At 38.1% G+C, this 17,101-nt stretch overlaps 1 protein-coding gene across 16 annotated transcripts in view; it reads right to left on the bottom strand.

Annotated features, from left to right (window-relative positions):
• ZMYND8 (zinc finger MYND-type containing 8) overlaps nucleotides 1–17,101 on the bottom strand; it is an 80,691-nt gene that overhangs the window by 36,025 nt on the left and 27,565 nt on the right. For 15 of the 16 annotated variants that reach the window (XR_007708901.1, XR_007708899.1, XR_007708900.1 and 12 more), the window contains one exon: nucleotides 12,227–12,297. Coding sequence is in view for 13 of the 16 variants with exons in the window: in XM_035548088.2 (XP_035403981.1) it covers nucleotides 12,227–12,297 (71 nt within the window). In the remaining 3 variants the exon portion in view is untranslated. Of the gene's footprint in view, nucleotides 1–12,226; nucleotides 12,298–16,344; nucleotides 16,400–17,101 lie in introns of all 16 variants that reach the window. The other variant, XM_050713953.1, reaches the window with a different exon arrangement.

Genomic DNA, 17,101 nt, shown 5'->3' with positions numbered 1-17,101 from the left:
TGCCTTTCATCCAGTCACTTACAAAACTGGAATCATAGACTTGCTAAGCTGTGCCACTGTTAAGTGAATTCTCAACATATTAATTTAGATTAACATTACACTTTTTTTTCCCCCATGGAATTCTGGCCATTCATCTAATTTTAAATTTTAGTATCTTTTAAAGTGTAACAACAATTACATTCTGTAGTGTAACAGAGCACTGTTCCATGCAAATCTATGTAATACCCCTTAAAAGAAGAATAAAAATAACAATTTCTGACAAGTTCACACTGTAATTTAGGAAGATAAACAACAGAATTTATAACATGATAAATGACAAGGTCAGACACTCTTCCTATTTCCAATATTTAAATATACCTAATGAAATGTGTTAATAAAAAAAATCAAATTGTCCGATAGTCTGAAAATAATATTGCTTCAAATACTTAAGTCATTTGTAGTACATGCCAAATTGAATTGTAAAAATGATAAAATTAAGACAAGACTACCACTCAAGTAGTAACTTTTGACAGCTAGATAGAGTAACAAAAAGAAAGTGACACAATTTTTTAGTGTCCTTCACAGTCAGCTCTCGCATTCACCAAGCAAATTACTAGAGCAGTTTAATAAGTCACAGTTGCAATCTATGCCCAAAGTTATTACTCCAGGTAACAAGGCTGGCCAGAAGGGAACATGTGCCTGTGTCTCAACTGCTCTAAGTCGTGGTTTGCTATCTTAGTGTAAGCTCATCAAGCAGCTTAAATTAAATAGCAGCAACTTAAGCAGCCCTGGTGTGTGCCCAGGTGGCTACGAACTGAAAAAATTCTTGAGACATCGAGAGAGAGAGAGGAAACTGAAACACAGGTCTACCCATATATTGTGTATCTTCTAGTCAGTTTCACTCCTCCAATTATGCTAAATTGTTATTAATACACTTAAAAAAAATAATAATAATAAAAAATAACATCACTGACAAGCTCATCAGAAATATGCTAGGTGAAAATATGAGCATTTGCAACTTCATTTTCTCAGAACAAAATTTAAATGACTCCTAAGTAATACGGAAAGCTCAGCTTAATTACAAAGTACTAACATTTTTCAAAAACAAAAACTGCAATAGACAACCATAGTTCAGTGAAACAAGTTTGACAAAACAAGTGAAAGTTTAACAGATTTTTTTTAACATTTGTTTCATTTTTTCTTAAGTTGTTGATGTGTGTAACAAAACTAAATGATAGGTAAAACCCAAGGGGTCACAAGTCACCACTCCAATAAATAGAAACAACTGAAACCTCCCCAAAGTCACTCCCGTATTTTCAATTCCCTACTCACCTGTGCTAGTAGAAGTGTTTCTGTGGGTGCATGCAAAGCCATTGAGAAATAAAATCTGTCTAAAAACTAACTTTTGGCTGCAGCTTTTTTTTCCTGTGGTCCCACTCACTGCACAGCCACACATACATGTAACACATTCAGCAAAGCAGCTACACGGGTGAGAACAAAGGAAGAAAATAGGAAATGCTGCTTTGGGGACTGAAGTCACCTTGACAGCTTTTTTGGCAGAGTAGTTTTTGGCAGCTATTTGACAGAAGCCAAAGTCAATCAAACCGCTGGTTGGGATGACGCTATTATCCCTTCCCTCCTGGATATGTGATCTTTCCTTCCAGGCCTCACTGAGTGATGGGCTCAGTTGCATCAGGTTGCTAAGCCAGCAGAACTCACTGAAACTTCACCTGAAGTCTCCAATGAACATCAGAGGTACCAGAACAACAGCCAGTAACTTATCAGCTTATCAGAGCATGTATGTTGTCAATAGTTTGAAATTAAACACAAAAGGTCCACCAAAGAATATTGAAGGTTCCCCCAAACAGAAAAATACTGAAAAACACAGCATGAGACCACACCATGTGGGCAGTGGATGAGCACCTTTTTCCCCACAAATGCCTCCCAGTTTGAACTTTAAAAATTTATTGAATGAGAAAATGTCACTGAGCTACAAGGTAGGCCCATGGTCTCCTCAGTCCTCCCCCAAACAGGTACCAGAATGCTGTAATAAAGAGCTGAACATATTTAGATAACACTTTACTTCCGTAATTCTTCACATCCAAAATGAAAGGCAGTATTAACCTCATCAGCATTACTATCAAAACCTATTTAAGCTTGTGTGAGGAAGATATACAAAAACATTCACAAGACTGAAGAACACTTTTGCCAGCATAACCATAGCAAGTAGTTAGCACTCCCAGCCATCTAACCTGCCTGGAGCAGATATCCTGGGCCTGCTCCAGTTTTTAGCCAATCGTCTTAAATCAAAGTTGGGCTAAAATGGGCAATTTAGGTGCCATTCAGAAGTGAATCATGCCTGAGACACAACAAGGTTCACCAGAGGAGCTGGCAGATGGCCTGAGGAGGTAACATTTCAGGTATCTGATTTGAAGCCACTGCCACTGTTTTTGTCAGGGCTCTCAATTAGCAGGGCAGGCTAGTCGAGTGTCCCAGCTCCTTCCAGTTTCCAGTCCTCTTGGGTAGCATGTCACCTTCCCATAGCCTGTATTAATCCCCAGTGCCTTCAGGCATAGTTACAGAGCTACATGAATGTGAACAGCTGTCACTCTACTCTGCCTGCAGAGCCAGTAGCAGGCAAGAGATGTGTAGGGAGCCTGATTCACATCTCCAGAGGACAATGCAGTTGACTTACCTCCTCCTACCACACAGGCAGGGAAGATTGGGCATGCTGCTAACTAAGGTGTTTCCGTCAGGCAGCTGAGGTTATGTGGACTGGACAGAGCTCTGGGATTTTATATATATGAACCAACATCAGCATAAGAAAGAGAGCTTGTCAGAACAAATTAAATAATTCGTTTCTACACCAAAACCACAGATACCACAAATAACATGGCCACTGACACGTTCTCTTTAGACATTCCTAAAAGAGCCAAGGAAATGAAGTTTATTTTAAAACTCTACACAAAATAATGCCCTGTGAAATTGAAGTTGGACTGAATCTCATACAAAGATGAGGTAATTTGTCACATAGCACAAATCTTAGAGGGTCAACGACACAATGAAAAACTAGATTTCCAGATGATCTCTGTATTTTCTACAAATGTGAAGGTCAAACTGACAATAAGGAGAAATAAAAAACTGGCTGCAATGATGATTTGCACAAATGGAGCTAAGGTTAACAAGCTAGGCAGAAATTGAAAAATTTTGAACAACAGTTGAGCATATACTAATAATGAATTAATGACTTGTCTCTGTTATGAAAATGGCCAAATGACATTGATGTAAAAATAGGAGCGATACATACAATGTAGTCTTAATAACCTTGGAATGCTTGCTTATAAAGCTTACGTTTATGGAAAATAGCATACTATTGAGTGGACAGAGTGAAGCAGTGTCAAGAAACTACACAGTTACTAACATAGAAAAACTTTGAGAAAACATGCTCAAAAAACCCCATGATGCCACTATATCTTATTCATGATGCAAGCTCAAGAAGTGATCTGAAGATGTGTCTAAGCATTTCAAGACAGACATTGTCCACATGTATGGAAGAAAATATAAAAAAAGATGGAAAAGGTGTAGTGGAAGAACTTCTGTAAATGAGAAGTTGTAGTGGTCTACATTAACTTGTGTCAATCAGTCTTACCTATTATAATTAGCTTTATACTCTATAGGTGGGCCCAGACACATTACCTATCAGCTGTAATGACAAGCATTTTTTTCTCCATTTCCTGGAGCTTTTTAACTTTTTTTTCTCCCAAAATATATAACTGCACAGAAAATAGCAGCTGTTTTGACTTCTTTCTACATGACTGTATGGAGAATTTGGTGCTATACAGTGACTTATGATTGACCAAAAGCTTGGTAACATGTCAAGATAATGATTAAGAATCAGGAAAATTGTAAATAAATATGAGAAACATCTGAAAAACACAAAAAGCTAAATGGACAATACAACTGAGGGAAGGATGAGAAATTTAGGAGCATTTGTCCATCCTGAGTTTTGTTCGTACAGAATAGCTGCACCAACTTAACCACACATATAATTTTGACAATACCAGGAAAAGCGTCTACTACTGGAGTTACGTAGGCACAGCTATTTCAGCAGTGTTGCCTAGCAGAAATGTTGCGTTGGCTGTCAGAGAAATTTTTCTGTTGACATAAGATATAAAATTTCGGCAGAATGTAGTTAAGCTTGTGTAAAGTAATAATAATTAAAAAAAAAAACCACATTCTATGTTCAAAGTTATCTTTGGCACGAAGAAATATCATTTTTTCCTTCCTACCCCTCCCCTTTCTACATCAGTAGCCTGTGTGTAGGACCAGTTATCTTCTCACATGCCTACGCTGAATTAAACCAATACAGTATGTCTGAGACCATTACTGTTACTTGACTTGTTTCAATTCAAGTGCATCTGCCTCCTACTCCTTTTAGGCCAAAATTCAGATTAATTTGACAATACAACAAATAGTCAAATAAGATATGTCCTCTAAATATGAGGAAAATACATCTGCTTCTCCCCACCTCCTTAAGCGACTATGACTATAAAAATCCTAACACAGGTACAACTATAGTGACAGACTAAGGTTATTTTTTTGTTTTGTTGAGGCTTTGTTTTTAGTTTTCCTTTTTTGTTTTGTTTTGTTTTCCAATTCAGCTAATCAGAAGCTGGCAGAACTCCTTTGGCTGGCATATGCTTCATATATCCCAAGAGAGCTGAGCTAATACAGCTATCATGAAAGAAACACTGCAGCAGTGTCAGCTAAACCAAAACCCACAACTTAACCAAAGCGATCAAACCTAAAACCAAAACAAGTTCTGAATTCAAATTTTTCATTAAAGTGGAATGGAGCTTACTCAGCATGGGAACTGTCTGCATTCAGAGTGATCAGCAAAAACTGCATCGCACCAGTTTTTTCTCATCCTGCCATCACCATGTGGCTCAAACAGTATGTACAATGTCATGTTTTGTTTCTTTTCCATAAGCTGCAGTTCTCAACGAGGCTTTTCCACACGCTCCTGAAGGAAGCCATAACTAAACTACTCTTACTGTGAAGTGCTGACTATGCCTTAATCCTTGTTTTCCCAATGCAGAGATCTGAAGAATTGTCTCTCCCTCCTGGAAACAACATCCTTAAAGTACTTGCAATGACCTATGAGCTTGAGTTTCTCTCCAGCAAGTAACTCCCTCAGCATAACTCACTGAAGAGACTTGGGCATTTATTTCCAGAGTGTACGTATGCAGGCACAGCTTGAACCAGGAGGGTAACAGAAGCATGTAGCATTCTGCCCTTTGGCTTCCATTTCTTACTCCCAGGCACATAACTACCACCAGAGGAGCACACTGTGACACTGCTTGTGGTGCCTTAGCTTTAGTATGCAAAGAAGAAAATCGGGTGTAAAATTTAAGTTCTTCTTTATTGGCTTGCCGCCATAATGTCATACTTTCTCACTTTCAAATTATGTTTTTTTCCAAAGCTGCCTGATTCAGGTCAGAAAAGGGTTAAACTGCTATTAGCTAAACAAGAAGTGAATTGCAATTCAGTTACTGCCAAATCAAATCCAAACTACACTTTAGCTGGAAAAAGGTACTGATTCAATACTGATTGAACCAATGCACTAATGATCCCATGGAAATATATGTTTGGTTAACCGATTTTGAAAACTACTTTACATTAAACTAGCGTAATTTGCTTCTGTGGCTCAAGCCTGAGAATATTAGGGATTTTCAAATAAACAAGTGGTGACTCATAAAACACACAAAAACTGACCTGAATTATGATTTTTGTGGTTTTTGTTTTCAACTGACAAGTTATTGAAATGTCAAGAGATTTTCTGGAGGCAATGTAAGATATAACTTTAAGAAAAATAAGGAACAGACAGGAAAACAACAATGCAAAGGCATTTTCTTTCAGATTTAGCAATCACCAATTTACCAGTCTGTCAGGGAACTAATAATATAAACAATCTTTAATTCAGCTCAGGTAAAGTAAGAATGACAGTACCTAGTTTCAAACTCTAATTAAGATAGAGAATGCCTAAGTTGTATTTTATGAGAATTTTTCTTGACAGCAGTGCTCTGTTTAGCACACACTGCCTCTCACTCCTCGACTCTTCCAGCTCTGCGAGCAGAATACATGTAGCTGTTCTGAGAATCGGATCAAGACATTCATCCTTGTTAAAATAATCTGTCAGGAGGAAGGGCAATTTTTAACCTGGTTTAGTTTCCCAATGTAGTTCAATTTAATATTTATTACTTGAACAAAGCGAAACAAATCCAAGAGGAAAGAACAAAGACCACCGAATTTAAACTGTACAACAGCTTGGTGACTAGGACAATTCTATAGGAGGTCAATTTAAGTTTCTGCTCAAAAAAATAACACCAAGAATTTATGATCTCTTACATATCAAGCAAGTATTTTTAAAAAGGTGTTTAATGAGCAAGAACAGTCTCACTTAAGAGTCTATTTCACAATGCCAGTTAATTGTCAATCAGTATATATCTCTGCCATCTCCCTGCTTCTTCTACAAAACTCCTGTCATAGGTTGAGCAAGACAACTTGAACCAAGTTGGATCAGATGGGCATTGACTGTACACCCATCTTTTCTACCTGAAAAGGCAGGGATCAGACTTACAGTTACCCAGCACTCAGAAAGAAGTTAATTTGAAATGTTCAGTACTCTAAATGAAGGGCATTACAGAAAAATAATAAATGAACATTTCATTAAAGATTATATGACAAACCAATTGTTCTACTGAATAATCTTGCCAAACAATCTTACTCCACTTATTTCTCGATTTTTGAGATTTTTAATTTTACCTCCACATTATTTAAAAATTGTTTCTAGTGCAAGTGAAAAAATATACTTGAAATAACCTTTTAAGTTCTCAGTAAAAGCTACTTGTTTTTCCTCACTAGTTTATTATTAATTGTTCTACAATGTTACCAACGTTGACATGAGCACTTATGAGTGTTCTCCCAAAGCATCCATTGGGAAATGACAAGCTAGCTTGAGGTTCACCTGAAGTTTAGAAATCATTGTTTAAACACGCCATCATGTAACTACAGGATCAGTAACTACTGCTCACAGAAAACTGGCCTAACTTCACCTAGACTATCACTTCTCCCTTCCTTCCTCCTCCTCAAAAGCTCTGAGTGCATATGAGTTAAATGGTTTGAGAAAGAATTCTGAGACAAAAAGGAGCAATACTAACTCCAATGTGAGCATCACAATCGTCTGATTTGGTAGATCAAGATTCAATTACTTACGGTTTCTAGAAGTCTGAAGTCTCCCATTTATACTTTTTAAATTTTATTATCCTGAATGGTTGCTAACAGATTTATGATTTTTCAAACCCATTACCTATCATACTATAGCAAGCTGAATTATCTACAAAATGCTTAACAATATGATGGATAACTCTTTTAGAACATATATGCAAACTCTGAGGCATTTTAATCTTATGCCAGGATTTTGAAATATGACCCAGTTGCGATCAACCACTAAAGCCCTGTTTACATTCCAGAAACTTCAACTGATGCAATTAACCCAATCCAGTTGCTTGATGTAATAAATAACTGAGGTTAGCCATGGTTGTGTAAATCCTGTTTAATTCTTACATTACAGTTTTGGGCAAGTACAGAAAGACATTGTTACATGTCTTCAGTGCAGGACTTTGAAAGATAAAAACAAGAAACACATGCAAACCTCTGGCAATATAGCAGAGGTAAGCAGCTTATAAACTACAGCCTGGCTGTAGGGGGACTTGCTGCCCCAAGGCACTCCTGAAGACCCTCTGCACTACTGAAAAAAGTCTCAGGCCATACTACTTTGCACTGAAGCATTCTCAAATTATTTTTCAAATTGAAGCAAGAATTTCATACTTGGTATCAGAAAGTTGATAAAAAATGTTTTATTATGAAATTGTTACACTATATATGATTTATTTGGGGAATTTGATTTTAGTAATCATTTTGTATTTATATTCAAAATAACCGAACAAAGTCTTTACTGCTGAGAGATGCCCTTAAGATGCCTTCAATACAAACCTTTAGCAGGGCAAAATTTGTACTAGTCAGAATTCTCACCATTACGTGGAGTAGTGTTTCAGAATATCATTTGATGACACAGCTAAGACCATCTAATGACTAGTTGTCACTGACAGGACAAGTCTGACCCTAGCAATGACATCTATCCAACTCCCTAGTAATCTGGTTCAGAGAGATAAGCACATAGAAAACTGCTTCTGTACCCAAGTCCTTAACTCACTTAGAATAGGATTGGCTATGCGCCAGTATAGATGTAAAGGAAACATAAGGAATGTGTGACTGATGAAGGGATGGAGAGAGTTAAAGAACTCCTTTTGACTAGTTAACTAGGCAGGCAAACAGGGTACTAGCTGAAATACAGCTGTTATGGAAGTCCATCTGCCACCAAGGCTAACTTCTATCAACAGGTAAGTAGATGAAAAACTGACCTGAGAACTATAAAACAAACAAACAAAATCTTCCAGTTCAATAGTATGAAAAAGCCCATGGATGAGTCTACTGCTGTCCAAAGAAAACAAGTACAAGTGAAGACAGAACTGCATCAGACAATGATTTAGCTGGTTATACTGCTCTGGGAGCACAACCTGGAAACATTCAGGAAATTCTCCAGAAAGCCTTGAAAGCTCCATCTTGAAATATTTAATAAACAAGTTTAAAAAGTAGTCCATAGGGCTGGAAAAGAAATACAACAAGATGTTTCTGTCAGACATGTTAATGTATCATATGCAGAAGAAAAAATATTACAATAATCTAATCCCTGGCCTTTCTCCTTTGCTAAATATCAATCCTCTAAAGAAAGTCTGAGAAAACAGAATGGATTCAGTATTCTCTTTAAGCCATCATTTCCCATTTCCAGTTTTCAGATGCCTTACACCTGCTTGTTCTGATCAAGGCAGCAGTATATTTTAAAACCCCATCTTTAATGAAGCTGCACATTCACAGCTTATAGGAAGACCTAAATTAGAACTGCTACAGTAAGTCTTCTCCTCCTCCTGACTATTGCTATAGACTCACTCTTAGACACCACATTTTAAAGCATAAGAAGTCTCAGCTATGGTTTTATGTTTTAGTTTCATTAGAGCCTAAACCCATCTAAATACTGGCTGCCAAACCTCTTACACTTCCTGCACTCAACTGGTATATTCCTGCCCTCTCTCTTACACCAGTTCTGGCAATCTACCAAGCTATTTCAGCACACTAAGCTAGTAGAAAACTATGCATGTTTTATGGTTCAGTTAGTTTCCTGTCAGCTTAACTATTTTGAAGGAAGTGGATGAAACTGCAGCACTGAGCAGTTTGACCAGCTTAGGCTGCTTTGAAACCACCACCTTACTTAAACCAATTCAAAAGGCTATGTTAACACCTTTGTTACAGATTAAACAATGCATGTTTCAGCTTAGCCTAAACTGAACTGGAATTGATTTATAACAATTAGAATTAAACTGTTTATTCTAAAACAAGAATGTTTATGAAGAGGTCTGCACAGACCTAGATGGCTTTAAAACATTCTATTTCATTACAACTATCACTACTCAGGCCCCAAATTAGCTGTACAAAGCACACTGTAGCAGAGCAACTTAGGCTACAAACTTGGAGCACATCAGCTTCTCCAGGACAAGTGTGAAGTTAAACAATACTGTCAATTTAATTTCTGCACAAGCTCCTCAGACCATCAAGAACAAAACCAAAAAACACAAGCAGAGCTCCATGCTTAACAGTTTGTCTATATAGGGTCAATTTCCTCATCTACATCCTTTCTAAAGCACACAAAGCAAAATTCTGAACAAGATTAATGTTACAAGAGGAAACATTGCTACCACTATCACACCAGTATAGAACCTTGCCACATTTTTTCTACCTTATACAGAGTGTAACAACAGTTTTTAAATTCTGGTTTGTGAATTTTCTATTGCAGAAACACTACATGGAACTAACAGAGAAACTTGTCTCAATACATATAACAAGCCAAGAAAGATTCATTTTAGCAGGCCTAAAACATGGCCAACTCTGGTACTAACCAGGTGACATTTATGATCCACAGTTACTTCCTTTTTATTTTCTATGCAAACTTCCTATGCATTCAACTAGTATAAAGTTCTACCACCAATTCATAAATTAAGTTGGGAATATAACACGGCTTATAGGCAAGTCTTTATTTATTTATTTATTTTACATCCCACAATGCTTCTTCACCGACAAAAATGTAGCTGAAAGGGCTAAAAATGGGTGATGGTTATTTTTCCCTTAGAATAGCGCAGGCACGGGTTTTGTCCAACACACACTTCAAATTTAACAAACCAATTAAAGAAAATGAGTAGTCAGTGAAGTATAAAAACATGAGTCATTTTCTTACAGGTTAGCTCGCTTAGAACTGAACTGAGCCCAAGCAAGGGGAGCTGCAAGATCACGTGTGTGAGAGCCAAGATTATGAGTTGAAAGACTGCCCCTTTCAACAACCATGAGGGATTAAATCAGCTTACTGTCCTGGGAAATTTCATCTTAACCCTACAAGAAAAGCAGAAGTTTTCCTGTGGGCTTAATTAATTAATTGAATCACTACACCTTGAGGTCACACCAGCACTACAATTAATGCAAGGGAATTGCAACCTGTTGTATGGATCATGCATTTGTTTCTGTGCTGAGTAAACAGCAGTGCTAAAATGCAGACAACTACATAAACAGGTATTAGACTCATAAAAGGCTTTTAGATACTGAATGTCAGAGTGACATAACTAATAGTTTAGCTTGCTTGATGCATGTGAAACTCTTATTAGCATCGATATCTGTGTCAAAGTCTTTCTAAGGTGAACTGAAGCTGAAATATGTCATATCACCCCCTTTGTCTCCCATATTGGCCGGGATCTGACAAGCACCACACAGGAGTTAAGTGGTGGGACCACAAAGCTGGGAGCAGGGAAGACCAAGAATTTCCCCTTTCAGTTACAATCATTTAAAAAAAAAAAAAAGGTTAATTTTCTGCTAGCTTAGTAAACTGAAATATAGAGAAAAGTAAACATTACAAATAGTTCAGGGATGGAGACTGGTGTGCAAGACAAGAAGCAGAGAAGGGGGGGCAAAATGACTAACTGAATCTCTTCTGAGCTGTCAGATGGTAGGTATTATACCATCTAACTATACCATGAGAACTGAAACAAGAAAATTACTGTCCATTAGTAAAATATGACCTAAATTCAATTTAATAACCATGTTATCTCCACAAGATCTGTAATTAACAACAAGAGAATGCAGATGACCTGTGCCAAGCTTTTAAGACAATTACATCTGCGCAGTCAAGAACTGACAGGACTTAGGACCCCTGTAGTAGAAATGTGTGTATGCGCCAGAATTTAAACAGGATGGTAGTATCCATTGCTGCTGTTTTACAGAAATAGCTTTCAGGTAAACTGAGCTACAAAATCAGCTGCAAGTGCAAAAGGAGTGTGGACAGGCAGCTGGCAGTCAATTACAATGAACTGGAGCAAGTGATTATGCACAAGTATTTGATTGAAGGGCTTTTTTCCTCCACTCCAAATGACAGTGGCATTATTTACACCGATAATAGATGGTTACATCTTTGGTTTTCTTTATACCGAGAGAGAACAGCATTTGCCTCTAGTAACTTGTTCATAGGAAAAACTCCAGAAACCTGAGCGATAGAAATTCTCACTCACCTACAATTCCACCGAGTTTTCTTCAGGTGAGGATAATGGGATACATATATTAATATCCTTGAAACCACACTGTTCAGTGGACCAGTTTTTATGGAAATTTAAATGTTAATGTTCTTCTTTATTCTTAGGACAATTAGGATTGGTTACCGTAAGTAACAATACTAAGGTAGTATTTCCTTCCCATACATTGCAAATCTAGAAGTACTTCAAAGGAAGCCACTGTAAGTAAGATGATACAAAAGGGTGATGTTTTCTCCAGGGACCTAACCTTAGTTATTCGTAAACCAGAAATAACAATGGAGCGTGCAGGTGGGTGGGTGGGGTTGATATATAACAAAAACTCAGCAAAAACTAAAACACTTTACAAAATACAATGGACACCATCAAATACACAGTGAGTCTTGCGTCTTCACTGAAGTGCAGTTTCTTTGCAGATTACATGATTGCACAGCTCCTGCTATCCCATTTACAAATATTCTTCTTTGTTGTAGAACACACCTGAAATAGTCCTTCTCACTCACCTTTGGATCGAGTGGAGATATCCATCCCCTCCACCACCTCCTGCTCTGCCTTTATTTCCTCTTCAGCCAAACTGCAGGAGTCAAAAAAGTGAATTAGGAGAGTTTTAGATTATATTATTTCCATGTCTAATTTCATACATAGAAATTCAACATGACACTGTCAAATACAACTATATTAAGATTTCTGATGAAATTAAAGGTCTGCTATTTGCCAGAGTATACACTGACCAGAACATGGAGAGAGGCAGTCCCGGTACATACGCATGCTGCATGTTACCCATCACAAAGGCAACATTTCCATACTAACAACAGCCTTGTAACACGTATGCCATTGTCTGTATAAATCATACCGGACAGACAAACAGGAATTCTCTTCCTTGTGCCTCCTCATCTAAGGCCTGTATAAGCTGTGTGAACAGACTCCTGCTAATGTTTAAACACTTGCCTGCACCACTGAACAGATTAGCTGAAGTAACAGATTTAGCAACAGAACAGCTTGCAAAATTAGAATGTAATATGCAGTTTCAAAAACTATTAAAATAAATAATTTCAAGGATTTTTAAATGAGACTCTATAACAGAAAACTACGTATTTATAATCCACTGGCAATACAATTCCATTAATTATTATCTTTAATAAAGAATAAACAGAACTGATTTGTTACTATCATTCAACCATGGGATCTTATACAGATGCTTTTAATTTATTCCAGGTAGGATTAAATGATTCATTAGATGACAAACTAGATCTGACTTGCTAGTATTCTACTTTCTTATAGTTATGTCATTCAGGAAAATAACTCGATACATTTTACTAGTTAAGTCAGTTTGGAGAAGGACTATGGAAGAGAAATGAAAACGTCTAGAAGTATTCAGTTACACATCAGTTTTGCAGCTATGACTGTTATAGATGAATGATAAAAGAAAACATGACATTGAAGCAAGCCCAAATTCAAAACAATGGACAAATGCAATTACGGTGCTTGAAGCAGGTATCACAGTTGTCTACTAATACCACCAAAGCATGACAGCCAAGCAGGATGTAAATCTTTTCCTCTGCAGTGAGGATTTACTGTCTAGTTTGTTAACGTAAGTTGTTGCTAATACCAGTTTATGTTGATATGGCAGACAGTGAGCTACTGCTGCTAAGAGTGGACTGAGATTTTCCCTTCAGCCATCCCAGCAATACGGACAGCTATTTCTACCATGAAGGCCAAGAGGACAGCTAGAGACCTTTGCTTTAGCCAATACCATTAAATCTGCCTAAGGCAGCTAATCGGACCATTGAAGTAACAGGGAGGACTTAGTTACATTTATAACAGAAAAACTCTTGAGACTGACAAACAGTTTGTATTAGCAGGAGTTTTGTCACTGGTATAAGTTAAAACAGTTTTCTAAACAAAGGAAAACTTACCAGCAGAAGGACTTTTTAGTCTGGTATTTATCAAAACTACTTTTGAGCACCTATCAACTGTCAGAGGGTTGGGTTGGAATTCCTTTCATATTTTAAACAGGACAGTTACGTCAGCCAGAAGTTTAAATACAAATGAACAGAGCTCAATGTATGGAAGACTCAAAGCTGAGAAGATCCATCAACTCCAGAAAACGTTATTTTATATTTGTCATTCATATATAGTAACAATATAGTAATAATTCACAAATTAAGCACTTTAAAATCATAAAACACATCATAAAATACAAATTCTATAAACTATGCTGCTAATTCCAGGAGCACAGAAAGGGAGCCATGTGACCAGAATTATGGTAAATGTGTAGCACTGTTGACCATAGCACAATGTTTCTCAGATTTATTTTGCACAGATAAATTAAATGCATGGTAGACTTGACCATAATATGATGCTCACCTATTTACTATGCATGGGAAGATCAATTATACTGTGCATTTGTTACGTCCTTTCCCAGAAGGCCTCTAGCAAAGAGGAGCTGGCAGTGTGTGGCAGGCACCAAAACTTGCCCTTGCCCCTTCTCTTTCCTAAGAAATAGGAATGGATGGGCTTACAGGATTGGTTCATTACTCTCTTCCCATGTTGCACTACTTTTTTTCTTCTCTTACCCCATATAAAATCCTATTTTCAAATCACCAAACTGTAATAAAAGAACACTTTTTTAAAAATCGACTTGTAAATATAATTCTGTCAAGAGTGAAATAAGTTGGCAGCACACATCACCTGTTTTAAAATATAGATCCAGTTTCAGACACAGATTAGAACATACAAGTCTTGTAAAGACTCCGTTTGAAGTCTTAAGATCATTTTACACTGTCTGCTACTAAAGGAAAGGTCTCTCCAATAGCTGACTTAATGATCCAAAAATCATGTCAATTTTAACTGAATCAATTCTGTGATATAGCTCACTGTGCAGCTAGATGTGCAGAAAAGAGGAAATGAGGATGTAATGCGGGCTGGGGGGAGAAGGGGGCTGTCGGGACTGAAATACCTACCCCTTTAGCAGGAGCTCAGGTTTAATTTACATTAAAACGATGATGTTCCAGATTCATCCAAATGCATCAGACGCATTTTGTGCATAGAATCATTCAGGTTGGAAAAGACCTCTAAGATCATCCAGTCCAACCCTTAACCTAGTCCTAAAGTCCACCACTAAACCATGCTACTAAGTTCTACTCCTACATGGTTCTTGAACACCTCCAGGGTTGGTGACTCAACCACTTCCCTGGGCAGCCTGTTCCAATGCTGCACAGCCCTTCCAGTAAAGAAATTTCTCCTAATATCCAACCTGAACCTCCCCTGGTGCAACCTGAGGCCTTTTCCCCTCATCTTATCACTTGGTGCTTGGGAGAAGAGCCCAATCCCCACCTTGCTACAACTTCTTATAAGGTAATTGTAAAGTACAATAAGGTCTCCCCTGAGCCTCCTCTTCTCCAAGCTAAACAACCCCCAGTTCCCTCAGACGGTCCTCATAGGACTCATGTTCTAGGCCCTTCACCAGCTTTGTAGCCCTTCTCTGGGCACGTTCCAGCACCTCGATGTCCTTCTTGTAGTGAGGGGCCCAAAACTGAACACAGCACTTGAGGTGCGGCCTCACCAGAGCCGAGTACAGAGGGTCAGTCACTCCCCTGGTCCTGCTGGCCACTCTATTTCTGATACAAGCAAGGATGCTGTTGGCCTTCTTGGCCACCTGAGCACACTGCTGGCTCATGTTCAGCTGGCTATCGACCAATACCCCCAGGTCCCCTTCTGCTGGGCAGCTTTCCAGCCACTGTTTCCCCAGCCTGTAGTGTTGCATGGGGTTGTTGTGCCCCAAGTGCAGGACCCGGCACTCAGCCCTGTTGAACTTCATACAGTTTGCCTTGGCCCATTGGTCCAGCCCATCCAGCTCCCTCTGCAGAGCCCTCCTACCTTCATGCCTAACCTGCTGTCATCTGCAAACTTACTGAGGGTGCACTTGATCCCCCCGTCCAGATCACTGATAAAGATACTGCAGAGAACTTGCGCTAGTGCTGAGCGCTGGGGGTACAACCTCAGGGGAACGTGATAAAACAATAACACAACAGCTGCCCCAAGTCAGCATTAACAGGCAGAGCGTTGTGCATGAATACAGGGAGAAATGGGTGTGGCAGATCAATACAGCAGCTCAGGAGTGGGAACTGTTCCTACATCCCTGACCAAAGTAGCATGGGAAGTTAGAGTTGACTGAAGGTGCTTTACTCCTGCGGGCCCAAACCTAGCACCGTGGGGGTGTTACAGGTCAGGACTCCTAACATTTCTTCACTCAAAATCTGACTCTTCCCATCTACTGAGATCAATTTTGGAAATTCAGCCAGCTCCCCTTTTAAAAATGTTCTTTCAAGAGATCTAAAGAAACAGGGAAAACATCCTTCAAAAGCAGTTCCAAGATGAACAAAATATCTTGACTTGACACATCTCTGGTTTATCATATAAAAGATAATGTCTGAAGACTGCTTCTCCCAAAGACTTGAAATGTAAAAGAACAGTCAAAACGGATTCACCGCTAGATACAAAGGTTATAATCTCTCCTAGCAATGGAGGTGCATATATCCTATACACACATCTGCACACTGCCCTTCACCCACAACTAACACAAAATTCTGCAATTATATAGTATACTATGAAAACTGACCTTTATAGAAGCAGGTTGTATCTCCATATTCTCTATTACATTTAATCTCTCTCAACTGGAAACAATGGCACAAATATTTAAGTAGGTAAGAAAACTACTGAGATTATTCTAAAAAAAAAAACATCAAAATGTTGGGGGGAAAGTTAAATAAGTGTTAGTCTTAGCTATAAAAGATACTTAAAGTTCACAACTCTTCAGAAGCATCTCCCATTGTTTTATTTGCTGTAGTGTATTATGACTTGCACAACATGACATTGTTTGAATGGTAGTTGTGATGATTGTAGTGGTAATCTTTAAAACTCAAGCTTGCAAATACATGCTAGGAATTCACAGCAAGTTTACAGTAACTTTTCTAAAGCTGACAGATCTTTTCACCTTTGTACCTTCCATCATTACAAGCAATATTCTGAAAATGCTTTATGCAGCTCAAACTTCCAAACCCAGAAATTTCATTAGCCAAAGATTTCAAATTAAATAATTCAAGAAAAACAGGTTCTTAGCAAGAGGTATCTTCTTATTACACATAAAGAAAATAAAATGAAAATCAAGAACCGCAGCGAAGTAAATACAAACAAGCATCTATTTTCATGTAAACAATAACTGTGTGATCAAGTAGGCCAGTCTAGAGAGTTGTATTTTGAGGAGATTTCATTGTTGCAGGGCTTAGAGCTGTTATTTCAGATAGCATGCATTACTATCATGCATGTGTATTATGAATGTGATGCCCTCAGGTTGCGGCTCAGAAATGATGCTGGTA

The sequence above is a fragment of the Cygnus atratus genome, chromosome 16 (genome assembly GCF_013377495.2).
Source record: "Cygnus atratus isolate AKBS03 ecotype Queensland, Australia chromosome 16, CAtr_DNAZoo_HiC_assembly, whole genome shotgun sequence".
NCBI lineage: Eukaryota > Metazoa > Chordata > Aves > Anseriformes > Anatidae > Cygnus > Cygnus atratus.
The sequence above is the reverse complement of the archived record's forward strand: the minus strand, read 5'-3'. Positions and strand labels throughout refer to the sequence as shown.